Source organism: Dipodomys merriami, unplaced genomic scaffold, assembly GCF_024711535.1.
Source record: "Dipodomys merriami isolate MVZ:Mamm:240054 unplaced genomic scaffold, mDipMer1.0.p SCAF_14, whole genome shotgun sequence".
NCBI classification, from domain to species: domain Eukaryota; kingdom Metazoa; phylum Chordata; class Mammalia; order Rodentia; family Heteromyidae; genus Dipodomys; species Dipodomys merriami.
Window position 1 is genome coordinate 40,412,369 of NW_027202715.1, and position 26,949 is coordinate 40,439,317.

The 26,949-nt window shown below is 51.0% G+C and overlaps 1 protein-coding gene across 3 annotated transcripts; it reads right to left on the bottom strand.

Moving 5' to 3' along the window:
* Positions 1-2,129: 2,129 nt before the first annotated feature.
* On the bottom strand, positions 2,130-25,683 carry LOC138826203 (BLOC-3 complex member HPS1-like). Of its 3 annotated transcripts, none has more exons than XM_070021376.1 (20): positions 25,640-25,683; positions 24,267-24,356; positions 23,255-23,371; positions 19,006-19,143; positions 18,679-18,821; positions 17,850-17,958; positions 16,621-16,781; positions 16,227-16,335; positions 15,555-15,674; positions 15,396-15,456; positions 13,152-13,201; positions 11,241-11,408; positions 10,959-11,138; positions 9,770-9,831; positions 9,222-9,356; positions 9,062-9,127; positions 8,142-8,286; positions 5,933-6,046; positions 3,493-3,575; positions 2,130-3,059 (listed from the first exon to the last, which is right to left on the bottom strand). In XM_070021376.1, exons 3-20 carry the CDS (start codon positions 23,369-23,371, stop codon positions 2,897-2,899), a joined length of 2,124 nt encoding a protein of 707 aa, XP_069877477.1. In that variant the 5' UTR covers positions 24,267-24,356; positions 25,640-25,683; the 3' UTR covers positions 2,130-2,896. The 3 variants fall into 3 exon arrangements, with proteins under 3 accessions (XP_069877477.1, XP_069877475.1, XP_069877476.1); XM_070021374.1 differs by having other exon boundaries at positions 16,209-16,335; XM_070021375.1 differs by lacking the exon at positions 24,267-24,356 and having other exon boundaries at positions 16,209-16,335; positions 25,640-25,659.
* Positions 25,684-26,949: the final 1,266 nt, after the last annotated feature.

The window sequence follows — 26,949 nt, forward strand, 5'->3', positions numbered from 1 at the left end:
TGCCTGGCCTGCAGGACAGTCTGACAGTCCAAGCCAGCCATTGCTCCTTACCCCCAGAGGCTCACACAGCCAAGGTCTAAGCCTCCAGTCAACCTTCAGTACAGCCCTTTAGCCACCTCCATGTTCTCTTCCCAGAGAATGTTTGCCAGGCTGGGCACAAGTTCCTGGTCTCTCATTCTGAGGGTTCATCCATTTCTTCTGTACCTTTCCTACTTTCCAATTATCTTCAAAGGTGACTAAGTCACCTCAACCTTAGTTTCCTTACTGTCATACCTTTCCAGGCAAAGCCCCTGTGCTCCTGCTCTCTCCCCTAACGCTGTTCTCACATGGCCCTGCCCAGGCCCTGCTAGTATCACAGGAGCCTGCTGCTAAAAAATGCAAACAAATGCAGAGCCAATGGTTCTGAGGGAGGAGGATCCCTCTACTCTCAATATTGTTGGTCATCTAGGCAAGGCCCCCCCAGTGAATGTCTCTGCTCCAACCTGATTCAGGTTATTCAACCCAGTGTTGTCATCTGTCACAGCCCTCAGGCTTCAAGAACTCCATCTGCCCATCGAAACTGTTAAAAAAATATTCACATCTGCACTCAACACAGGCAGACTTCTTTCTTGTCGTTGATCCCTAAGCAATGCAGAATGCTAGCTGTTTATGTGGTATGTACCTATTAGTTAATATAAGTAACTTACAGATGCTTTGATGAACAGGACAGGGTGCATGCAGGTTACAAGCAAATGCTATACCTTTATTTAAGGGACTTGAATGTAAGATTTGGGGATCTATCGAGGGTCCTGGATCCCAGATAACTAGGGATGATTAGATAGAAGTGTCAGAGAACTGTTAACTAGACATTCCCACCATGCAGCCACTAAGAATTAAGGGAAAAAACTTTTTTTTAAAGCGAGTGTCTTAAACAGTGGTAGGCTGATGGGCTAGGTGCTCGTTCCCTTGTGCTCTCTGAATTTTCCACACCTGGTATTTTTCTTTTTCTTTTCCACCCATAAAATCATGATATTGGGTTGAGTTTTCTGGTACATTCACTGCCAGTTACTTAAAGAGTTGAGTTGGGAAAGATAGAGGTTCAAGGCCTATTTGGAGAAAAAGTTATTAGCAAGACTCCATCTCAACCAATGAGCTGGGCATGGTGGCACAGGAGGCACGGGTAGGAGGATGGAGGTCTGAGGCCTGCTTGGGTGAAAATGCAAGACCCTATCAAAAGTAACTAAAGCAAATCAGGGCTGTGGGGGGTGGGGGACGTGGGTCTGTCTTATGTGGCAGATTGCCTGGCCTCACAAGCACAGGGCCACAGAGGAGGAATTCAGATCTGGTCGTCTCCAGAGGCGGATTCTGCTACCACCTTCTGAGGTGCCCTGAGCACCTGCTTTCTGCACAGCTGGCCCTTGTGCAGGAAGGCCAGTCTTCTTCAAGTGAGTTCCAGCCCAAGACAGACACAGCCAGCCCGACTCCCACACACATGCTGGATGGAACAGGCCCTCCTTTCTGTGGTGGATGTGCATTCTCATGTTGCTGTTTCCCTCTACCCCAGCACTATTGCTTGGCCCAAGAGAAGCAGACTGTGTTTGGGCACTCTGGTAGTCTTTTGTCCTTGGGCCTATATTGGGGTAGGATCTGCACCCCTTGGAAGTGGTCTTAATCCAAGGCACACTGGATGCCTGCCAAGCTGTGTGTGTGTGTGTGTGTGTGTGTGTGTGTCTATTGTAGGGCCAGAACTCAGCTGTGTGTGTGTGTGTGTGTGTGTCTATTGTAGGGCCAGAACTCTGGGCGCTATACCTTAGTTCTTCAGCTCCAGGCTACCACTCTACCACTTGAGCCACGGCACCACTTCCGGCTTTTTCTGCTTATGTGGTGCTGAGGAATCGAACCCAGGGCCTCATGCATGCAAGGCAAGCACTCTACCACTGAGCCACCTTCCCAGTCCCTGCCAAGCTTTTAAATACATTACAACCCAAGTTCTATACTGACAAAATAACTGGATCTCTGAGCCAGGGCGGGGAGCTCAGAAGTCACAGCTCTAAGACAGAAGTGAGCAGGCTGCCCAGGAAGGACGCTGGACCTAGGGAGATCCTCTCAATGCCAACAGGGTCCAGAAGCACTGACACATTGGGCTTGGGTGATGATCATAACCAGTATTTATTGAGCACTTACTATGTGTTTGGGAATCCTGACCACTCTGAGAGGTAGGTGTAATCAGCTTAAATATGGACAGTGAAGCTGGGTAGCTCATACCTGTAATCCTAGCTACTCAGGAGTCTGAGATCTGAGGATTGTAGTTCAAAGTCAGCCTGAGCAGGAAAGTCTGTGAGATGCTTATCTCCAATAAACCACCAGGAAACTGGAAGTGGCGCTGTGGCTCAAGTGGTAGAGTGCTAGCCTTGAGCTGAAGAGCTGAGGGACAGCGCCCAGGCCCAGAGTTCAAGCTCCACGACTGACCTATATATATATATATATATATATGGACAGTGAGAAATGCCCAGAGCTGCAGAAGGGAATGGCAGTGCTGGAATGCAAACCAGCTAGTGAGCACCTTTCATGTCAGGAAGGAAATAGCTTCTACTCTGAACAGCAGGAAGAGAGTGTCTTCAGACAGCCGGAGCACTGGGGGCTTCCTCCCATCTCCTGGGGGTGAAGAGAGGCAGAGAAGCCTCTGCCATCTGTGCCCTTGCAGCTGCTGCTGTTTTAAGGAGACCAGTGGAATCCCACAGGCTCCCACTATCTCCAAGGGGAAGGCTATGGGGGCTTGCTTGTTACCCTATGTACACAGGGGTCCAGGTATACTCTGAGAAACCCTGGGGCTGCCCCAGGACCTTGGTACATCCTCAGGAGGCCACTAGAGACAGTAGGAGACATTTGTAAGCGGGGTAGCTGGAGGTGCCCTGGCCTAGGGCGGGGGCGCATGGGAGGCCTCCCCCAGGCGCCGGGCTAGCTGGCCGGCTTGCTGCACCAGCAGTTCGGTGGGAATGACGGACAGGTGCAGGGCCAGCAGCTCGTAGCACCTGACGGCTTCAGCGGGGCGGCTCTTGCTGTAGTAGCGCAGGAGCTTCCTGGGAAGACGGGAGACAGGACTCAGAGGCAAGGTCATGGCGCTTCTCTAAGGGGAGGGGCCTCTCCGCCATGCAGGCCTCTAAAGGCCCACACAGCGGGCCTCCCACTACCCTCAGGGCTGCAGCGACGTCTCCCGTGCCTGGTGGACCACAGCTCCTCGCTCCGGGCTCTGAATCCTCACACAGTGGTGCTCTAGCTAAGAGATGCCAGTTCTGGCCCAGCAGACTGCAATTCCCATGCTGCCCAGGGTGTACCAACAGCAGGACTGGCGCGTTGACCCCCTTGGAGCACAGGGCTGGCCTGTGAGGGGCTTGTAGCCAAGAGGGGTTCCTACCCAGGTTTCGAGCTTCTCAGGGAACCTCCCCATAAAGACAGAGGCCCTTGCCACTGATATCTGGGGTGCATGGGGCTCCGGGGCTGACTCAGCATCACCTGTAGTAGTCACCTCCCAGCACGCCGATGGGAACGGAGTCATCTGAGAGGACAGGCACTTCAATCATCTGCAGTCTGTGGCCCTGAGGGGGGGGGAGGCGAGGAGGAGAGTTGAGGACAGGAAGACAATGGGGCTTAAGGGAGATGCACAAGTGGTCCTACTAGGTGCTCAGTGGCAGGGAAATTTTTTACCTTGCTTCACCATCTGGGAAGTAGGAACAACTATCACCTTATGAATATGGGTGAGAACATTCTCTCCGATGAGCATCTGTGAGGTGTGAGTGTGCACTAGACCCACAGGGGCACTCACTGCCACTACCAAGTGTGCCTGGGCTGCTGAGGAGCTCGGGTGGGCAGGGAAGGGTAGCATGGGGTGGAATGGGGCGTCAGGGAGAGTCTTAGGCAGGAAAGCATTCCCAGAGGGCCCAGGCCGATGCTTTGGAAGAGATGGGAATTGATGGATGGGGTAGGGGATGGTGGGTGGGGGGTGGTGTTAGAATTAAGACCCACTGGATGTGTAGGGCACCAGGCACAGAGCTGATGCTCTCGCCCATTGCCCAGCTGGAACCCTGAGGCCCGCTCCACAGGAGGGAGGCAGACGGGGGGCGGGGGGGAGAAGCGACCATCTACATCCACATTCACATGGGCCACGAGCTGTGGTCAGCTCACATCCAGGTCTCCAGTCCTGCTGCCTGGAGTCATCCAAGCACACGAATCCTTGGCTCTCCCTAGATGCTCAGGTAAAGTTCAAAGCAATTTCCAGTATTTCTGAAGGCACAGAGTGAAGATGAGAGCCTGCAGCTCAGTAGCGCTGGGCCTAGGTTCTGGCCCCTCATGTGAAATCTCCGTGGCCTGAGCCCTGGGGTCTGACCATCGCAATTCCACCTGCAAAATGTGGTCAGCAAAACCCACCCCATGGGCTGGGAAGATGGCTCGTGGTAGAGTGCTTGCCTTGTATGCATGAGGCCCTGGGTTTGATTCCTCAGCACCACATAAGCAGAAATAAAAAAAAAAAAAAAAACCCACCCCAACCACTGCAGAGTGAGGGATGAATGCGGTCACTGCAGTGACAGGCCCACCAAGCATACTGCACTATGGGAGCGGTGGGTTGTTGGCCTCTCTGAGCAGAGATCAGGGCAGGACTTGGGGAGGGGACAGGAGCAGGAGAACAAGGGAGGAAGGGGCTGCAGGAAATGCTCCTTACATTATTAGGACATCATTAGGATACACAGAGGGAGAGGTAAAGCAAGGAGAGGTATGTGTGGGGGTGGTTGGAGGAAAGCCGGGAGGGGGGGAGGAGAAGCACACACCACAGACAGTGTATTCCCCTGACCTGGGCTACATGGCAGTTATGGGGGGGGGAGAGAGAGAGAGAGAGAGAGAGAGAGAGAGAGAGAGAGAGAGAGAGAGAGAGGGAGAGGGAGAGGGAGAGGGAAAGAGAGAGAGGGAGGGGGAGAGGGAGAGGGAGAGAGGGAGAGAGAGAGGGAGAGAAAGGGAGGGAGAGGGAGAGAGGGAGGGGGAGGGAGAGGGAGAGGGAGGGAGAACGAGAGGGAGAGGGAGAGAGAGGGAGGGAGAGGGAGAGGGAGAGACAGGGAGAGAGAGAGGGAGAGAGAGAGAGAGAGAGAGAGAGAGAGAGAGAGAGAGAGAGAGAGAGAGGGAGAGAGAGGGAGAGAGAGAGAGGGAGGGAGAGAGGGAGAGGGAGAGAGGGAGAGGGAGAGAGGGAGAGGGAGAGAGGGAGAGGGAGAGAGGGAGAGGGAGAGAGGGAGAGAGAGGGAGAGGGAGAGAGAGGGAGAGAGAGAGAGGGAGAGGGAGAGAGAGGGAGGGGGAGGGAGAGGGAGGGAGAGGGAGAGACAGGAGAGAGACAGGGAGAGAGAGAGGGAGAGAGAGAGGGAGAGAGGGAGAGAGAGGAGGGAGAGAGAGAGAGAGAGAGAGAGAGAGAGAGAGAGAGAGAGAGAGAGAGAGAGAGAGAGAGAGAGAGAGAGAGAGAGAGAATGGGCCAAAGGGCAAGAGACAGGAGTCCTCCTGGCAGCTGCCCTGTGTAGGGCAGGCTGGTTAACTGCTTTGGACCTTGGTTCTTCTGCCCAGACAGACAGCATGAATGACTGTGTGAACCGCTTTGTCCAGGTGGGTAATGATGCTGCAGATGAAGACCACCTGAGAGCCCATCCCAGAGCAGGCCATGTGCCTGCCCTTTTCTATCTACCTGGACCCTGTGTGAAGAGCAATGTGAGTTAGGCAGGGGGTGGAAGGATTATAGAGCAAAGTTACTGGTGGTATGAAAATGTGACTGTGGTTCTGGGTTCCAGTACTGAGCTTACTAGGACAAGAAGAGATGATAGACAGACTGAACACAGCATAGGATGACAAAAAGGAATCCAAGGTCAAGGTTACAGGAGTGGAAGGCGCTCAGGACAGTCCTGGCCTGGTCATGCACACCCACCGTGTCATTCTCAAACCACAGGAAGTAGGAGCAGCGGAAGTCCCCATCCTGGAAGAGCAGGGTGGTACAGCCCTTCTGCAGGTACCTGCGTGCCATCCGGACTAGAGCCCAGACCTGGGAAGAGGAGAGGGGAAACCTTGCCATGGGGCCTTTCTCGGCTGTGGGAAGAAGGGAGCAATGCACTGGGTTTTGGAGCTCCCAGAGGCCAGGGCCTTTCTCCTTAGATTAGGCCACTGCCCAGGCTCAGAGCAGGGCCCCAGAAGCGAACTATTAGCAGGTAGATGGATGAGTGAGAAATAAAACACAAGTAAGAATGCATTACATAACTACATACACGCTATACATTAGTACTCATTCAGACTGGAAAATAGCTCTTGCCAGGCTCCTGACCAAGGTGTGGCCACCTGGACACCCAGGTAGGTCCCTCTTCTCTAGGGCCCCCACTCATTCAGGTCTGGGAGGTGACGACATAATTCTACCTGAGGACCTGGCACCCTGAACCTGGCAAATCATCTGTTCCAGTGGGCAAGTCCAAACACGAGCTCATCACGAGGCGTCTGGCAACCGTGAACCAGGCGACCACCTGCCTTTCTCAGGTTGTCCTGTTCTGGGGATGTTTCCTACCTAAGCACAGGCTGTCACCAGGCTGCCTGAGAGATGCCTAAGGAAAAGTGGCCGGTCCTCATGGCTTTCCCACTCCCTCCTGGGGCTGTGAAAGGCCCCAGGAGTGTGGGTGCTCTTACTAAAAGCCATAGTAGAAGGGGGGCAAGATTTACTCCATAGCCGATTACAATGGAGTACCAAATTAAGTCTGCAAAGAGATACATGGGCCGGCTGCACTTTCCAGGAAAGCAACTTGACAACACTCATCAATAACCTTAATAACATTCCTCCCATTGGACTCAGTACTTCCATTTCTGGGAATCTATATCGAGGAAAGCATCAGCGATCAGGACTCAGATGTATGCACCAAATGTGTGAACTGAGAAACTGTTTATAACAGCGAATGCCCGGAGACAATCTGAAAGTTCAAATAGCGGGAAATGGTTATGTGAATGATGCTGCATTCACATGATGGACTATTATGGAGCTGTTAAAAATCACGCGTATGAAGAATAGCACAGGGGTAATGCATCGCTGCGCGTCACCCATCAGTTGATGAGATGGCAAATCCATCCATTTTACCACGGGAAATGTAAGGTGGCAAGCGTGAGTACATGCACCCCTCCCCACTCATGCAAATACAGAGTGAGGTCAACTGCAGCCAGCTGCATAGAAAACAATGAAGAACAGCATGCCAGAGCCCCAGCTGTCCACAGACATGCCCGGGAGGAAGATGCGGAGAGGAGGATGTGCGCTATGCATTCTATGTGCTACCCGCTGTGTGTAAAGGAGTGAGCCATTCATACCTTCCAGCTCACGTACTCTTTACAATAACCCTATGAGGTAAACAGTGCTATGATCTCCCTTTATGGAAGAAGAAATGGACACTTAGCCCAAGTCTAAGGCCACACAGCTAGTGACAGTGAAGCCGGGTCACCCAGCTCATTTTGTCCCTTAGGATAACTTTAACTAGACCAAAAAAAAAAAAGTTCTAGATGATTAGAAAGTGCCAGAGGTGTATCCTTCCCCCCCTCCCGCCCCCGCTCCCCAAAAGTATAGATTTGTCATGAATAAGTGTCAATTAGATTACGGGAATAAAAGAACTGGAAAATGCTTTCTTAGTTGAAATTAATTAGTTTAAATTTCGTTGGGGCTGAGTGTGTAGCTCATGGTACAGCACTTATCTGGCATGTGCAACACTCTGACTTTCCTCCCCAAGCATGGCAAGAAATAGAAATGAAAAGAAAAAATACAATTCTGAAGCCCAACTTGATTGGCCTCACAGGTCTTTCCCTTGTTGAGCACTCATTTATCCCAGGCACGGGCTATGTCCTCCTCTGCCCTGTGAATGCTGTCACAGAAGAGGGCTGTTTCCCCCCATCCTCTCCTACCACCCTGTCTCCCAGCCCTGGGTCCCTCAGGTCTGGAAGCCAAGCCACTGTTCCTTAGGCCCCTGTGATGATGTAATGGTGTAGATGCTGCTGAGACCAGTATGGTGAGGCCCAGGGAGGAGTCAGAGCCTCATGGAGCTCAGAGTCCTACTTTTCTTGGGTGGGGATTAGTAAAGCAGTCAGTGGAGGGTACTTAGGGCCAGAGGAGAGATTACCTTGTCCTTGACGAAGGCAGCCAGCGGTCCCTTGCCCAACTCTGATGAAGTCTTCTCACTGCTGCTGAGGGACGGAGCCACCATCTGCCCAGTTGTGCGGTCCACGTAGATGAAATGCACCAGGCCTGGGAAGTCCTCCAGGTAGGTGAGGGCTGGAGTTAAGGGGCTTACAGCGCCAGGTACTGGGAAGGGCTGCTCCTTCTGTACATCTACCACAGACACCTCTGGGCCCCTTTGGAGGATGAACTTGGATACACACACGAGAGGGTCCCTGCCCTCACTTGCTCTTGTACATCGTCCGTCACTGCTGTTCATGGGAGAGGTGGGAAGGCTGCCACATGAATGGGGAATGCCCACTGAAGGGCAGTGGCTGGTGAGAGACCCTCTGGCCTCCTTCTCACCCACCTCAGTCTCAGGAGACTGAGGGCTGAAACTTAGGAGGTTTAAACATAGGAAGAGTTCATCGACGTTTCCTGGTGTGTGTGTGGAAAATCACTATTCAATTAAACTAGTGTTCCAAAGCCTAAGGGCCAAACAGATCTTGGAAATGGTTCTCTACACAGGGAAATACATTTATGGCAGGCCTTCTCAGAGCCTTTACCTGCCACTGTGTACTAAGAGGATGTGAGGAGGCTGACGTAGAACTCTTTAAAAAACCAGACCACAGGAAGTGGGTTCTGGCAGACATCACTGCCATAAAGGATGTGTAAGCTTCTAACATTGGGACAGTAGGGACTGCTAAAATTCCATCCCTGGGGTGGTCTTACTGGTGGGGTGGTCTTACTGGACAGACTTACTCCATTGTTCTTCAGGATTCTTTTAGTAAGGATGAGAGAATACACGGTGACCTTTCCCCAGGAACTGTGTTCCTGGAGCTCGGAGGCTTTCTTGTGCTGTCTGGGCTAGGCACACTAGGATATGACACCATGGTGATGTTCCTTCTGCTCTTCACCAACAGGAAGTCTTTCCAGTCCAGCAGCCTCTCCCTGCCAAGGGAAGCCGGGGTACAGGGGCTGCTGTGAGTGCACCCTGTGCCAACCAACATCCCCTCCGTCAGCCGGGGTGCATGCGTGCACTCACCGCATGATCCTCTGGAGCTGGTCCTGCAGGTGCGGGGACAGGTGTGGGCCTCCCCTGCTGGGGGCCGTGGCCAGGAAGCTGAGACGGTAGAATGCACAGAGCTGCCGCTTTAGCTTCCCACATACCTGGAGCAGCCTGGGCATGGGGAGATGAGAGTTTTGCCTCAGGCATGGCAGAGCACGTGGCTCGTGTGGCCTTGCTGATCAAATACAATACACCTCCTCACAGGCCAGCAGGCAGCTGCCTCTTTTTTTTTTTTTTTTTTACCCTGTGGTACTCCATATCTCGTGACATCTTGTCTGTCAGTTTGCTAATTTATATGAAAATGTGTATGCTGGAAGTGACATCCGGTTCTGCAGCCATGGTTGAACATAGGCCTTTGGATCTCTGGGGTTGGGTCCTTGGCCTCTGAGGCTCCACTTCCAGCCTCCCAGGAGCTGCCTGTCAGTGCAATCCCCACGCATCTGCTTCTTCCTGTGCCTTCTCTTCCCTGGGCCTGGAGGGATCTGGTCTAAGTGACTCCCCATCCCTAAGGGCCCACCACTTACTCCCAGGATGATCCCGGTTCACTTTTGGAGAAGGCCTTGGTCTTAAACTCCAGCCAGGTGTTCTGCAAAGAGGAGGGATGGCAGGTCAGTTTCCAGACTGTGTTCTGCAGTGAGGTCCAGGGGAGACCCCCTTCCCTAGGCGGGGCCTTGGGAAGACAGCAGATTCCAGACACACCTGCCCTGTGCAGCCACAGCTGGCTTCAACAGCATTTCCCTCTTCCCCTCACATATAAACATTTCCGTGAGCTCAGTGTGGGGCTCCCAGCCTCTGTGGGTGCATATCCATACACTAATGCCACCAGAGTGACCAGGAGAGTCCCTCCCGGGGATGGCAGTGGGGGTGGCCTTGCAGGGGACTGGGTGGCTCTCCTTGAAGGGTGAGACTTGGCATTCTAACGGGAGCACCGCTGCGATGCCTGAGGCATTGTGAGATGCTGCTCTGCTTGCTGACTGCCAAAATGCATCAGCATCTTACTCTTCCCTCCTGCAATCCTTCTGATCTTTTCACATCAACATACATTCCAGCCAGGGATGAATCCCAGCTTCTCCAACAGCCCCAGGCCCAACCAGCTGCAGAGCAGCTCCCAGTGACCCTTTCTCCTGAGCCTCCCCAGCTCTGAGCTAGGTGGTGCTGGGGCGCAGAGATCACCTGATCACTGCTATTCATGTGCTGTCCCCATGGCTGTGCTCCACAGTTCAGGAGTGGACTGGGGGGGGAGGGAGAGAGAGAGAGAGAGAGAGAGAGAGAGAGAGAGAGAGAGAGAGAGTGTGCAGTGTGTGTGTGTGTGTGTGTGTGCGCGCGCACGCGCACGCGCTAACTCTGTGCCCAGGTGATTAGCCACCCTGCAGGGGGAATGCCCTGTGATGGGCAAGTCACTCCTCTCTTTTTTAAGTCATTGCATCCAGACTCCGGTTCTACCATTCATGGGGTGGCTGATCTTGGCTATGCCATGACGTTATCGAAACCCCAGTTTCCTCATTTGACACATGTGGATTCTAATTCCTGTTAGAACTTACATAAAAAGGTCCTGAAAACATACAGTGAAGCGATTTGGTTTTTGTGATTGTTTCCTAATGGGGAAAGCAAAGATCAGAGAACTGAGGGGGAGCAGGAATAGATGGCAGCCCTGCCACCCCAGCCCTGCCTCTTCTCCTCAGACTCTGGGCACAGATGGGATCCAGGGCCTACCTGAATCTCCTGTCCCCCTCGATTCCTGACAAACTTGTCCATCCTCTGGCGTAGGTCTCCCACAAGGGGCTGGGAGCGGAGGGCACTCCTGGCCTCCTGGCCCTCCTTCAGCTTCTTCTCCAGCAAAGAGAAGCCATCTAGCAGCTGGTACAGGACCAGAGCAAGTGGAGTGCTGGGACTCTACAGGAAAGAGCAAAGGCCCCGGTGGAATGGGGCAGCCAGTGAGAAGATGTGTAGGTCCTAAGGTCCCCAGGGCAGTGCAGGGGTGGGGGGTGTCTGTACCTTGGTCAGAAGCACCATGTTAATGCCTGGCCACAGAGGAAGGCAGTACATGGTGTGGGGTACCAAGGGGCAATAGTTCTCCTTTACGTTGGCATCCAAGAAGATCCTCCTATGGCTGGAAGATGCTGGGGAGTGAGGAACCAGGGCCTGGGTGGATTCTTCAGCTATCTGCAGAAGGAGAAGAGCTATGAGGAAGGAGGGAGGGAGGAAGGGAGGGAGGGAGGGAAGAAGAGTGAGAACAAGGAAGGGAAGAAGGGAAGAAAGAAGGGAAGAGCAATTTGGTCTCTCCTTCAGCTTAGATCTATCCATGGCTGTCTTGGTTCCCTTGTTATTTATGAATTATAAGTCACAGAAATGTTGGGGGTTTGAGAAGGTGGCTCAGTGGTACAGTGCTTGCCTTGCATGCATGAGGCCCTGGGTTCAATTCCTCAGCACCACATAAGCAGAAAAAGCTGGAAGTGAGATTGAGGCTCAAGTGGTAGAGTGCTAGCCTTGAGCTGAAGAGCTGAGGAACAGCGCCCAGGCCCAGAGTTCAGGCCCCACGACCAAAAAAAAAAAAAAAGAAACAGAAATGTTTAGCTCCAAGAAATCCAGGTTCTTAGGTCTCTATCTATTGGCACTGCCCTAGTAGCCACTGTCCTCTGTCTGTCTGTCAGCTTCTACTGGGTTTTTCTACCCAGAATCAGGACTGGATGCCACGCAGGGAGGTGGGAAGGGGCATGGGAGTGGGCTGGGTGGTCAAGGAGCAACCCAGAAAGCAGGAAGTCAGACACAAGAGAAGAGTCTTGGAAGGGCTTCTGCTCTGCCTTCAGTTAAGAGGAGGGCAGTCAACATTTAATATGTTCCTTGGGTGACCCACACTTGGGCGTGTCCTGCCAGCCTTTCAACCTGAGGACACAGACAAAAAAATGACTCAGTAGCCAAGAAAGACTCCAGCCTTAGGCAGGGGTTCCGAGTACAGAAGTCCTTAGTGGGAAAACTAGAGAATGAAGAGAATCGTTGAGATGCGTACAAACATTTCTTGATAAGGATGTCACACCAGTGTATATAACACAGCACAAAACTGGAAACAAGGCACAGCTTGCTTGTTCTGGGGCTCTGCTAAGTAAACAGCAGCATATGCAAGGGCCGGACTCGCCAACAATCCGTAAAACCCACAATGCTGCAGAGTACATTAAGTCAAAAAGTAGAATGGAAGACAGCAGGATCTAAATGCGATCCAAGGAAGCAACACATTTACACATATATGCAGCAAGTTTATGTAAAAACATAGGAATAAGACTAGAAGGAAACACCCTAAAATGGTAATCCCATTCTGGGGATGAGACTGGGGGTGATTTTTTTTGAAATATAGAATATTGGAGTCTTTATTATACAGTTAGCAGGCTGCAGCCAGCCAGTTGTTACAAAGGCCTGGAGCCCCTGGGGGGTGACTTTTATTCCCTTTTCTATACTTGGCTTTTGTTATGTTTCATTTTTCTGTAATGAATGTTTATATTTAGATTTTTTTTTGGGGTCCGGTTGTGGGGCCTGAACTCTGGGCCTGGGCGCTGTCCCTCAGCTCTTCAGTTCAAGGCTAGCACTCTACCACTTGAGCCACAGTGCCACTTCTGGCTTTTTTCGTTTTGCTTATGTGGTGCTGAGGAATCGAACCCAGGGCCTCATGTATGCAAGGCAAGCGCTCTACCAAAACTTAGATTGGACTTTCATTCCCAAGGAACAGAAGGATGGTGAGAACTGGTCACAGTGAGGCCAGCCCGTGAGGGTCACCTCATTCCTCTCCCTGCCCCCACCTGGGCTGAGCAGCCCTGCCAGGACAGCCGCAGGGCTGGCTCTGTTAAGTCTGACAGGAACCCACAGAGTCCCCAGCATCTCAGATGAGGGGTGACCAGGCATACCCAGGGGACTCACCTGAGATACATCAACGGGTGAGGTGTTGCCATCCAGCCAGACAGTACTATCTGCAGGTCACAGGTGAGAATCTATCATCAATACTGCGAGGGTGTGCATAATGGTCAGACAGCATGTTAGAGGAGCTGGGGCCTAGGAGCTCGACCCAGGCATGGCTCATCTCCATGCACCAGGCAGGGACAAAGGCATTTTACTATGGCTGCAGCCGCTAGAAGGCCAGGCAGCCCAAGTGTTCCAGCACCTGGCCAGCACCAGGGTGGGGCAACCTAGGAAAAGAGAGGCTTCCTGCAGAGCAGAGCCAGCTGCTAGGAACTGAGCTCCCAGGCATGCATGTGGCGTGCCCCCCCTCCCCCTTCTTTCTCTTCCCTCCCCTCTGTGTGTGTGTGTGTGTGTGTGTGTGTGTGTGTGTGTGTGTGTGTGTGTGTGTGTGTGTGTGTGTGTGTAGTTAATTGGAGATAAGAGTCTCACGAACTTTCTTGCCTAGGCTGACTTTGAACTATGATATTCAGATCTCAGCCTACTAAGATGAGAAATGGTTTCCATTCATCATTTTTTATTTCACCTTTTACAGGTGTGGGCCCCCAGTGCATGGCAACCCACTACATTGTATTTTAAAAGTTCTGCTTCTTTTTACCATCAGATTTCTGGTTATCTATCTTTGGCATCCTGGACTTATCACACCTACCATTATAGATTTGAAATATTACATGTTTGCAATGATATTGTTCTCTTTTATATTTCTTTGCAAATAACCCTCATTTGTAATCACGCTTTTCTGGGTGCAGTGGGTTCAGTTTCTAGGTTTTATATACCTGATTTACAAATGGATGAGTACCACTCAGGCCATTTGTAAGTTGTGAGTTCTGTGTGCACTAGAACATTATTTATAGCTATAGCAATGAAAAACTAAACACCTTGAGAGAAGGGCCGGGGGGGGGGCCGGCAGTGGGGGGGGGTGGTGATGAAGGAGGGAGGCGGGCAGAAGGAACCTCTGAGGGAGGTTACCTTGCAGGGAGCTCAGATGCTCTGAGAATGATTCTGAACCCTCACCCAAAAAAGAGGCACAATTTTAGAGGCTCCTGTCCATACATGGAAAGTTAAGACTATCTAATCCAGAGTGTGCAACTTCGGCTGCCATTTAAAATCATTTGGAGCTGGGTGCCAGTGGCTCACGCCTATAATCCTAGCTACTCAGGAGGCTGAGATCTAAGGATCATGGTTTAAAGCCAGCCAGTGTAGGAAAGTCCATGAGACACTTATAGCCAAAAACCACTAGAAAACTAGAAGTGGCGCTGTTGCTCAAATGGTAGAGTGCTCGCCTTGAGCTGAAGAGCTGAGGGAAGCAGCCAGGCCCAGAGTTCAAGCCCCATGACCGACAAATAACCCCTATTGTCACTGTATTTGATGTTGGTGCCCTGCATCTTATATATACACTTCTCTAATTTGAGGAGGGGAAGGGAAAAAACAAAATGCTTAAATAAGGATACAGGTTGACCCATTGTAACAATGAGATGTACAAAATACTATGTTGAAAATGAACTTTACAACTTCAAGGGTGGGGGTGGGGGGGGAGTTGTAGAGATGGGAGGGAAGGGATGGTAGGGGAAAAACAAAGGAGGAGGTAACGATGCTACATAGGAAACATACTCATTACCTTGCTCATGTAACTATAACCCCTCTGTACAGCATTTTTACAATAAAAAACGTACAAAAATAAATACAATAAAATAAATCATTTGAGAAACTTTCTAAGGTAAATTCTGAAGAATTCTGCCCCCCACTCAAGGCCCAGTCCAATGGAGTCGCAATCTATGAACAGAATCAACCTCAATGATTTTGAGTATTTATACTGTTTACCCACATAACTTTGGAAAAACAGGTATATGCTACAAAGAATATATTTTCATATGGACTTGAAATCAAATGACTATTTCTTAAGTTCATTTAATGACTCAATTATTAGTTATAACAAAAGAAAGCTGAGGGTGAGAATATACACGTAGATACACTTTTTAATCAAATCGACTTGCCATGCAAGGCACTGGGGATTGCTCGAGTGGTCTTGGCACTCTGAATTCGAGCAGGAGGTGGCAGGGCAGGGCAGGGCCTCAGCCAGCATCCTGCTCTCTAGGAATCTGAGTATAAATAGCTGGTGCCCTTACAAGGCCTGGGCCCAGTGAACTGCACTACTTCAGAGTCCCCGACTGCCCCCACATGGCAACCATCCTTCTTCCCTTGTCTTACCTGAGCTCCGTTCACTGGGAGAAGGAGCCGGTGTGAAGTATTCCTCGGGGATGTCCGGGTCCTGGATGGAAAGAGAGCGGCTCAGATTCCAACCACAGGGTCAAGGGCAAGGTGAGTGCTGGCCCTTCCTTCTCTTGCCCCGGATGGGCCAGGCCATACCGTCTCTGCAGAGCTCTCTGCCATGGGGTGGGAGGGGCCCGTGGGGCCCGTGCTGTCCACGCTCCAGGCCCGCTGCACCGGGATGCTCTGGCTGCTCCGAGGCCTCTGCTGTGCGAAAGGCTGTGATGGGGCAGGGCAGAGGCTCATCAGTGCAAGTCCGACCGGCCTGGGCCTGTGTCCTGCCTCCCAGCACTTCAGAGAGAAGCCTTTCTAATGTGAAACTCTGGGACTGAGGAGCCCCGGCTTTCCAGGGGTGCTTCATTTCTAGGTACTGAACTACTGAACTTCTAGAAAACCCAATATCCTAGTATCCAAGCCACGAAGACTACCACTGATGATGAGCAGAACGTCCATGCACCTCATGCTGCCACACCCCGGCACTGTTGTGTTCAATCTCCTTCATCCCTGGTGATGCCCCTCTAGAGACCACCTGGGGACAGGGGCTCAGAGAGTGGCAAGCAGGCCTGGGCCCTGATCACACAGCGGCTTCCAGGACTAACTCTACAAATCTGAATGTTTTCTTTAATGTCCCAGAATCTGTGCCTTCCAGAACTTTCCATCCATCTGAAGTAATAAGAAAACACCCCAACTATGACCCGGAGGGTATTCATCACTCTCCAGGCAGGTTTCAGAGCCACTTCCCTGACCGCCCACCTCCCACAGGTCTGAGACCTGGGTGCCGTCCTCCTCTTCGTCCACTGTGCTTGGGCTGGGGTGGAGGTCCTGCACCAGGAGGATGAGGGCCAGAAGGTCAGCAGGGCGCAGGGTGCTGGCACCATGGCTACAGAGACACAGGCAGGCAGCTTGTTGGCATGTAACTTAATTTGTCCTGGAGACAGGCAAGGTTTACGTAACATTTAACCTGTTGATTTTTGAACATACAACTTGGTTGAGAATAAGGAAAAATTTACAAATGGGAGGTTCAAAGGACCGCGAAGAACATGAAAGGAGGTGCTCTTCTCCCACACCTGTGGAGAAGGGCTCACATAGCAGTAATGGTGGCGTGAGCTGGACGGAGGCATGGAGGAGTCTGGGCCGGACGGCGCCACACCTGCCCTGGGCTCACCTGGAGTAGAAGGCCAGCAGCTTGGTGTGGACTAGCAGGAAGGCGTGCTGAGCCTCCTCGCTGCCCTGCGCAGGCTTCGAGTTGACAGCCTGGATGACGTGTCGCTCCAGTGCCTCTATGCACAGTTCACAAAGCTGGGGATGAATCAGCCGCTCCACAGCCTGGGCAGGGGTGGTCAAGGGAGGAAGCCATGTCACCTCTACCGTCCTGCTTCTAGGCCCGGGGCTCCCTCACCCAGCCCATCTGGAGCTCACACTAGACACCAAGTATTAGAGAGCAGGGAGACTAAGATAGCCTGGTTCCAGTCTGCCTGAGACTTCCAGAATGGTCCCCAGGCTCTAGTGGATGAGGCAGGCAATACACAAAGCAACTGAGAGTCAGGGTCAACGGTGAGGTGTGCTGAGCTGGAAAGACACGGATGTGTCTAGAGAGAAATAGGAGAGGGTGTCCAAAGAAATGTCCTTGAGGAGGTGACTAACACTAATACCTGAGGAGATGAAAAGCCTTCCAGAGAAAGAGAAGGAGAACACAGCAAGCCAAGGAAAGAAGTGCAAAGCCCCTGTGGTGTGGAGACAGTATGGAACAGTGCTGTGTGCCTGAAATAGAAGGCAAGTCCTATCAGTGATTTAAAATTTTGTAGTTAAAAAAAAAAGAAACAGGTGACATCGAGCTTTATATTTTGTTTTACCCAACCTATCAACTATAGTACCAATACATCATTAATTGGAGCAATATTACTTGGATATTCCTATATCGTTTGGTGCCAGGTCATCCAAGTTTTGTGTGTATTCCATGCGCAGCAGACCTGGATTGGGACTAGACACTCTCAAGTGTTCAAAACCCATACGTGGCTGATGACTAACGTATTGGATGGAGATCACTGGAGAGAATTCCTGAGATGGAAAGAAGGCCTAGATCACCGAGGTACAGTGAGGACAAGAGACAGGAACAGAACATTAGGACCTGGTGGGCTTGGGGAGAGGGCTGGGTTTCATCTGAACTGCATTCTGTAACTATTCCTCTTGTACAAGAAGTCTTTTCTGATCCCCCAGGAAGAGCTGACTGCTTCATCCTTTGTGCCATCATGGATTTTGACAGGGAAACAAATCTGGCAGCCAGGGTGCTTTATTGTACTTTTAGTAGCCATGTATGGCGAATTTCCTGTTGAGGGCAGAGAATGTGTCCTTCTACATCCAGGCCTGCTGTTTCCTCCCGCACCCCATCGTCACCTCCACCGCGAAGCTCTGCTCCTGCTCCCTCAGGTGGTTGTAGGTCCTCAGCAGGTTCTGGAAGCGTGCCCACACCTGCACACGTTGCTCTAGGTCAGGGGGCCGCAGTCTGGGGACAGATCCCAGGAAAGTAAAGGACTGTGAGAAAGCTAGCCAGCCCTAACTCCAACCCCACGGGCCCCACCCAGATCAGTATCAGAGACCTAACTAGAAGTACAGAGGCCATGTTTCCAGTGGGGCCCTGGTTGCTGGGTGGTATGGCAGGGGCATGGATCCAGGGCTCAGGCACATGAGCAGATGACTTCATTCCTTCATCTCTTACACACAGACATACGGAAGCCCCCTGGGAGCCAGGAAGGTGCCTGTTTCCTGTGCCTCTCACGTCCCTCACAAATCCCTGAAAACAATCTGTGCATCTCCTGCGCAGAGGTGCAGCCCCCTTAAACACTGAGAGTAACCCTGGCTATGTGTCTGGGCATCCACGGCCCGAAGCTTGGGTGCTGGGATTATTACCACTGGGGCTACAATGATGTGTGAAACAATGTCTGCTCACTTCTAAACTCAAAAGACCCAGGATTTCAAATCACGGCTTTGGAGGATCAAGTGGTCTAACCTTGCTCTTCTGAGTCCACATTTCGACCACCCCCTTTCCCAGGGCCCTTCCCACCTCTGGGTGTGCTTTGAAGACTGCTCTCATTCACTGAGTTCTTTACTGCAGGCCCAGAGGTGGGCTTGAGGGACCCCGTGGGGGCAGTTTCAAAAAGGATGGACACATCCCTCCCAGAGGCTGCTCAGCAGAAGACAGAGGGGGCCAGCTGAGAGGACTCACTCCTTTCGGATGAGCTGGCTGTCCATAGTAACCAGCCCGAAGTGCACCTCGAACAGGTACTTGAGCACACACAGTTTCCGTCGAAGGTCTGCCTCATTCTCCATGTGGTCCCCATTGACGGCGATGAACAGGCACTCTCCAAACTATGGGCATGGCCACAAGGTGTTAGCCAGCCGTAGAGAGACTCCCATCACCCACCCTGATCTTGGAAGACAAATGAGGAAGGGCCAGGGTCCCAGGGATTCTGAGGAGATACAAGGGGAAAGGGTGTGGCCTTCTTGGAGAGCAGGGGGAAGAGGAACAGGGTGGGGCTACACACACACTCACCAGGTGAAGGACATACAGGTGATCATCATTTTCTGTGGAGAAGCAGGTGTATGTGTCTGAGAGTTTCTCCAGCATTGTCATGGAGGAGATGATGATGGGAGCCAGGAGAGTGCTCAGCTGGTCCTCCAGCGCAGGGAGCTGCAAGCCAGGGAGAAAGCAGCACTGCTCAGTGTGCCAGACTCAGGCTAAGGAACTAACAGGACCCAGGACCCTGCCTGGGAGGGGAAAACTGCCCCTACACCTTGGGTAGTTGCTAGGAAGATGGGAAAGGGGTACGCTGGGTAACTATGTAGTCCAGGCTCTGAATGTGGAAGGCAAAGTTGAGGAATTAGGCACGTTTCTACCGTGGAATGCCTGGGGCCTGCCATCAAGAACCCACCATCTCTAAGGAAGTCTGCCATGTAGACCAAGGTCCATGCTGTTTGTTGGCATGGACTTCTTTGAGGAGAATTTATCCTAAGAAATAAGAAAAATGATCAGAGACGGAAACAAAGCTGTGTGCATAAAGATGTTCACTACAGCATAATGTATGGTTAGAGATAATTAGAAAAAAATGCAAATTCCAACATGATCAAGGCAGTTAAATAACAGCACATCTGAATGATGGAAGCATCTATGTATAAAATCTATATGCCTACTTTCAATGATGCAGAAAATTCTCTTGACACAATATTTTTTAACAAATGTATGTGGAATAAAGTATTGAAAAAAAATTTAAAGACACCGTTTAAATGATTACTTATAATGATGATTTTTCCTCTATTTTTTGTTTTTTGGTTTCTGTACTTCTCCTATTTTCCATAGCAAGCATGCATTTACTTTGATAAGCTTTTCTGCCTCTATTCTCACTACACTCCCAAAGAAGGAACAAAATAAGTAAAGCAGAAACAACAGAAACTGGACGAATGTGCTGAGAATCCGTGAATAGACATGGGAGGAAGCCACAGACAACTGCGGCTCAACACTCAATGCAGGAGAGAAAAGAAAGAAGGGAACAGCTGGTCTTCTCCGACTGCTTTCAGGAGATTCAGATGGCTAGTGGAGAAGCCAAGTCCTTACCCCAGGCTGTTCAAATCCACAAGGAGCTGAGTAAACCCTTGCCTCAAAAAGAGCCAGGTGCCAGTCATCAGGAAGGCACAGCGCTATGATTCTGAGCCCGACAGCACATGTCTGCTTGCTAACGGTCTTGGTGCTCAGGAAACTGGAGGTGTATCCAGCTCTCACAGTGGTTCCATCCTGTTATTCTCACTCCAGCTCGGATGACTCCTTTACCAGCCACATTTGGGCTACTCTCATCTAGTCATGCCCCAACCCCCACAGCCCATCCAACATCTTCAAGCCAGGCACCACGGCCTGAACTCGGGGCACATGCTTACCATCCTGTTTACTGTGCATTGTCCCTGTTTAGTCCTGAAGTTCCATGGGCACAGAAACCATACTGATTTGTCACAGGGGCCCACATAATAGGTTCTCTGGTAGTATTTGTTGAATGACTACCCTCTTAGGCAAAAACCAATAATTGTACAATTACTCACCTATAATTTCCTTGAACTGTCACGATTCATGCAAACAGAAAAGGCACTTAAAAAAAATCTAGATCTAGCAACTCATCTTAAAAAGTAGCAGCTTTTTCTACAGGTAGAGTGAGAATTTTCTTTTGGTGGGAATTATAAGGTGCTACCATATCTTTGAAGAGCTTTGCGACTTTTTCTCTATTTTTAGGTATAAACATAATGTTCCCTATAACAAAGTGATAGCTAGCAAGAAGCACTCTATACATCCAGTATTAGGGAAATGGCTAACTGATGATATATTTATTCACCTACTTAAATATAATGATGCTATTAAGAATTATGCTTTTGAGAATGTTTAACACAGTGGAAGAATGATTTTGACATAATGGGAAGTGAGAAAAAAAAAACACCAGGAAGTAAAACTGTAAAAAAAGCAGTCCAAAGCAAGTATGTTAAGAAATTCATAATAGCTTTGGGTAGCGGAATTAGAGGTCACTTATAAAGTATTTCTCTGTATTTCCAAATTCCCACAAGTAACTTATGTTATTTACATGATCAGAAAAAAGTGAGTGTGGCATACTTAAAAATAAAACTTTAAAACCTTTTTTCCTTTTTATCCTATTTATCCAGGCTTTTAATAATAAGGAAGAAAGGCCTGCCAAGTTGTCATCCTCCTTCTCCTCTTCATCCTCTCTTCCTCCTCCTTCCTCCTCCTACTTTCTCCTTCCTCTTTCCCCCTTCCTTCTTTTGTCTTCTCCTTCTTTTGGTGGTACTGGAGTCTTGAACTCAAGGACATGTGCTTGCTGTATAAGGGGTCTATCATTTCAGCTATACTCCTAGAATTTTTGATTTTTTTTGGATAGGTTTTTGTGCTTTTTTTTTTTTTCCATGCCAGTAGTTCTAGAACTGAAATACCACAAAAAGGTTGTTTAAAAATTAGAGACATTGCTGGGTACTGATTGCTCATGCCTGTAATCCTGGCTACACAGGAGGCTGAGAGGTGAGGATGGTAGTTCAAAGTTAGCCTGGGCAGAAAAGTTTAAGAAACTCATTTCTCCAACTGACCAGCAAAAGGCCAGAAGTGAAGGTGTGTCTCAAATAGTAAAGAGCCAGCTTTGAGTGAAAAAGTTAAGCAAGTGTATGAGGTCCCGAGTTCAAGTTCCAGTACTAGTACCATTTCCCATCTCCCCCTCCCCCCCTCCCCCACCCCTGCTCCCCACCCCCACCAGACAAAAAAAGAGACATTGACTGCTAAAATTTTTTTAAAGCCTTCAAGACAGGCTTCATTTTAACTTAAATATAAAATCACTGGAATTTCTACACTTTTTGGAATCTTGTTCTCTCCTAAGATTGACAAGAGTTGCCAATGAGGCTATGCTGAGTCAAACTGCTACAGAGAAATGGGTTGGGTAGCTGGAAGTTAGAGGCATAGCACAATCTCACAACACAGCAGGAAGGGCACTGACGCAGACAGTCTGTGCTGCCCCCTAAGAACAAACAACAAAAACCCCACCAAAATGTTCTTAGCCCTATTTATTATTTCAAATCACCCAACTCTCCATATGAAATATATATGTATATATGTGTGTGTATATATATATATATACATATATATATATATATATATATATATATAGAGAGAGAGAGAGAGAGAGAGAGAGAGAGACAACTTTAACCCAAAATTAACCTAGTGGGGAAAAAAAGAAACTCAAATGAATTCCACCTTTAAACTGCAGAATGGAAATTACGTAAGTAAAAATGCCGAGTACATCTGAGTGATATTAAAAATAGCAAACTTGATATTCACATACAAAATAAATTAACCTCAATCCACACTCAAAGTTCATCATCTTCAAAGTTTAACATGAATCACAGCCATAATCCCAAACTCAAAACTAAGTTAGGCATGGTGACACACATCTTTACTCCCAGCACTTGGGAGTCAGAGACAGAAGGATTGGTGTTTGTGGCCAACCTGGGCAAACAAAGTTCTCGAGACGCCACTTCAACCAATGACTGGGCATGCTGGTGCACACTTGTTATCCCAGCTATGGGGGGAGCACAATGGCTAGGCCTGGTGCCATGCACCTGACATCTCCAGTGACATGGGGAAGCATAAGTAGGAGGATCACAACCTAGGCCAGCCCAGGCATAAAGTGAGACCCTAGTTCAATAATAATCAATACAAGTTGGTGGCTCACACCTGTAATCCTAGCTACTCAGGAGGCTGAGATCTGAGGATTGCAGTTCAAAACCAGCCCAGGCAGGAAAGTCCATGAGACATCTTATCTCCAATAAACCACCAGAAAACTGGAAGTGGTGCTGTGGCTCAAGTGGAAGAGCACTCACCTTTAGCTGAAGAGCTGAGGGATGGCACCCCAGCCCAGAGTTCAAGCCCTATGACTGACAAAAAAAAAGTGGGTGTTGGAGGCATAGCTCAAGTGGCAGAGTGCCTGCCTTGAGCTCAATCCCTAAGAGCATTAAAGAATTTAAAAGTAATAATTGAATGCATTAAGCTTATGCTAAGCTTTTAGGCAGAGGACCCAAGTTTCTCAGATTTTCTAAGTTCTTTTTAGTCTCTTCCACCACTACGTTTCTTTTACCTTCTTGCACCCTTGGTGGTGGTCACTGCACCTCAAACATGAAAAGATCATATGTGCAGGGTACTGGATGAGCACAGGCTCTGCCAAGCCCTCCAGCTCATCCAGGATGGAGGCAGACATCTCCCAACTTACCTCCTCTTCCTCATTCTCTGTGTGCCCAAACTTCAGCCGGAGACTCTCTTCAAACTCCTCATCTGTCCAATAGAAGAGGACCTCTGCACCCTCTGTGGCCACCAAGACACATTTCATCTGCCAAGGAGAAGCAAGGTCAAGGGCCTTCCCAGCCCCTCCACATATGAGCTCAGCCTGAGTACTGAAGAGGACCCTCACCCCAACACATAACCACCAAGCCCTTGCTGCATGCCAGGCACCACCACAAGGACCTTCGTGTGCTATTTCCCTGCACCTTAATGGAAGTTCAACTTTAGTGACTTCCAGTGAATGGGGCAGCTCCCAGACAGCTGCTTGTGACAGACGCATGGGCTTCAAATCCTCCTCCCCTCCCATGGACTTCATTGTGCCTCACCGAGATGACCGGGCTGTACAAGTGCAAAAGGGGAAATTAGGAGGCGTGGCCCTAACTTTCACATGGGAAGTCTCCAGTTTCCCAGGAGGCTCACAATATCGTAAGGTCCTGGACCCTTCACTCTCCAGGATCCACTAGTAATCCTGCTCAGTGATCCTCACTGTGTTCTTCTCAAAGCTCCAGTGGGCTTATAAACTTGAACCCATTGTCCTTTAGTGTTTAGAGGCTACCATGGAGAGGCTAATAGCATATCAAGCAATGAAGAAGCATAGCCACTCCTCAGGCTTGTTAGCTGGGAGAGACTGCCAGAGCACAGGGTGTGCAGAAGAGATGGGAGGGGAGAAGCTCTGGAGGACTTGTAGGTGAGTGGGACAAAATTGGGAGAAATAGTCTTTGGACAGAGGTTGTGGTTGAGAGGAAGGGAGCCTTGATAGCCACCTTGATGGAGAGGATGAAGGAGACACCAGGCAAAGGTAATGCATAGCTGGGGATGAGGTGGGTGTGGGAGGACAGAGTATGACGGGCCTAGAAGGGCTCAGGCCCCTATCCTGTCTGCCATTAACAGCCCTAGAGTGGATGCCCCCTACTGCCCTCTCTGCCCCAGAGAGGACCATCTACCTTGGCAAGAAGCACAGAAGAGCTTCCAGGGAGCGAGACTCGGTGACCAGCTCAGGGAACAGCCGCATAACATCCTCAGATCTGCAAATGCTTTAGACAGAGAGCATGAGTGTGAGGACCAGCAGAGGCTCTGATCCCAATGCTGCCAGTTAGTTCCCAACAAGCTTGGGGAGGAGGGAAGGTTGTGAAAGGTCGCAGGTCTTCCTTCAGCCCCCATGAGGGAGACCAGGAACAGACCAGAGGGCCTCCGGTGCACATACATTAGCTCCCCCTTTCTCCACTTCCTCTGAAGGGCTCACTTCACTGCAGATGGCTTAGAGAAGGTGGAGCAGGCTGGGGGAGGCTGTGAGGGGTGACAAGGGGGAGCTTGTACACCACATCCCATCCCAGGCTGGTGCCACACAGTCTCAGTGAGAAGAGAAGGGGTAGGTCTCCTGGGAGGATGCCAGGAATGACAATCAATGAAGAGATAAGGTTTTGGGGTCACTTAAACTTTTCAGACTCAAACTCCCACTGGGAGAGGAGGGAACAATGCCAGCTCTACCTCCCTGAGGGGTTTCAGGGAGAATCATGGAAGCAGCCAGCCAGATTGCTACCTAAGCTTAGCCATCGCCTTTGGGGGGTTGTAGAGGTGTGTGGGGGGGCATCATTATGCATATTTCCAGCTTCCCTTCTCCATATAACAGGAATATTCAGACTTTGATAGACGGCAGGGACGATCTAAAGGTTCACAGGAAGCCTGACACTGAAAGCAAGAGGCGGAAGAGAAGGGAAGCAAAGGGAACGGGGATTCTTAGGGGGCTGGGGTCTCTCGCGGCTGGACTCAGGCTGGGCCCAGCCTGGGGCGGGCGGGGAGGCCGCCAGGCCGCCCTCCTTCCCGGACGCCCAGCGGGCCTCGGGCACTTCGGAAGTTCAGCCTGTGCCCCCCAGAGGCTGGGGCGACCTCCCCTGGGACATTTCCGGGTTCTCCCCGAGGTCCTGCAGTGGGAGGGGGGCCCTCCGAGGAGGACACTGGCGGGCACGGGGAGCCCTAGGCCGGGCCGACCCAGGGGAGCCCCCATCGCCCCCTTTTCACGGCCTGGACCCCGTCCCCCACACACACCGGCAAAGGGACACCCCCTCGGGGCCTTGCCGCCTCGCCCATCGGGGGAACGCCTCGTCGAGGCCCCCCAAGCCCCATAGCAGTGTCACCCCAAACATCCACGTCCCCCGAAACCTGCAGGGCGACCCACGGAAGGCCTCCTGGCTTAGGACAACCGCCCACCCCCTGGGGAGGGGGTGAGGCTGAGCCCCCCCCCCTTCCCGGCAGGACCGAACCCCGCGGAAAGGGGGGTGACCAGAGCGGCGCTCGCACGGCCGCGAGACCCACGTACCAGCTCGCGGCTCCCGCGGCGGGGCGCTTCCGGGTGGGACCACGTGACCGCGCACGTGACCGCGAGCCCGCTCCGCGGGTTCGAGCCCCGCCCCCCGCCTGGCGTGGCCGGCTGCGGGCTGCAGCTCCGGCCCCCAGCACCCCGGGCCCGCGGCGCTGCAGGTCTCCCGGGGCATTGCCACCTTCTCCCGGGGACCTACGAGGCCCGCGGAGGACCGGTGCACCTGCGGCGCCCCGCGATTCCCCGGCGGGGCACGGAGGCCGCCCCCATCCGGCACCTCGGAAATCAAGGCCCGTCCCCACCCCAGGAAGAAGAACTCAGTCGCTGAGTTCGAACCCAGGCTTCCTGGCCCCTCGGCCTGGCCCTTGCCCGTTTTTGGTTTCCCCAGTTACCCCTGGTTTGGGGGTGCTGCGGTCCCTCCCCCCCTAGAGAGGACCAGCCTGGCCTGACCTCTGCCCCCAAGCGGGCCAAGGGTGGCATTTCCTGACACGGATCACATGGGGGGGGGGTGCCACTTAAACATCCTGTGAATTGGTATGGGCTGCTCGGGGCGGGTGGGTGATGTGGACTTGGGGAGGGGGAGTAGATCTCCATCCAGGCTACCCTTGGGTGCCTTCGCGCGCCCTGCCCTGCAGCAAAAGAAGATGCTGGAATTTGGTGGGAGAGCGCCCAGTAAGAGTTCTTTGGGAAAATCCAGAGGCCAAGGATCAAGTATTTCACCCCAGCTGGGGGTGGAACTATGGAAGGGAGCCTCACTTCACCCCCACCACCCGGTTTACCTCGCCCTCCCTGGACCAACCTCCGCGTCCCTTAGAGCAGCTGGCAGCCCCACCCTGGGCATGGCCTCTGGCATCTCAGGATCCGCCTCTGTCAGTGTGTCCACTCACACTCTTCATAAGCTGAAATATTTGTTTTGTCCATTAAAAAAAAATCTCTATCTCTATATATCCATGGTAAGCATGGCATGGTATCTTGTAATTTTGGGTTTGCCTTTCCTTAATGAATAATGTTGTTCATCATTCATTGTGTGTGTGTGTGTGTTCCCAATAAGAATGGGTGCAATAGCTATTCAAATCCTTTATCCATTTAGAAATTTTATTATTATTATTATTACTACTAGGCTGTAGATATCTTTATGTTCAAGGACTCTCATCAGATATATGATTTACTTGTCAATGTTTTTCCTCTTCACTATGTGGTTTATCTTTTCTACTTAATGATATCACTTGTCTGCACCAAAATTACACATTTTGATGCAAACAAGACAAACCTAGGTTTACTTTTTACTGATTTTTGTGTCAACCTAAGTT

What these genes read in the sequence shown, in the direction of transcription:
- LOC138826203 (XM_070021374.1), bottom strand. Translation starts at nt 23,371, where the DNA reads ATGAAATGTGTCTTGGTGGCCACAGAGGGTGCAGAGGTCCTCTTCTAT. An exon ending in CAGAGAGCTCTGCAGAGACG is followed by an intron (nt 15,457 to 15,554) that starts GTATGGCCTGGC and finishes CTTTCCATCCAG; the next exon opens with GACCCGGACATCCCCGAGGA. An exon ending in GAGGGGGACAGGAGATTCAG is followed by an intron (nt 9,832 to 10,958) that starts GTAGGCCCTGGA and finishes TCCTCTTTGCAG; the next exon opens with AACACCTGGCTGGAGTTTAA.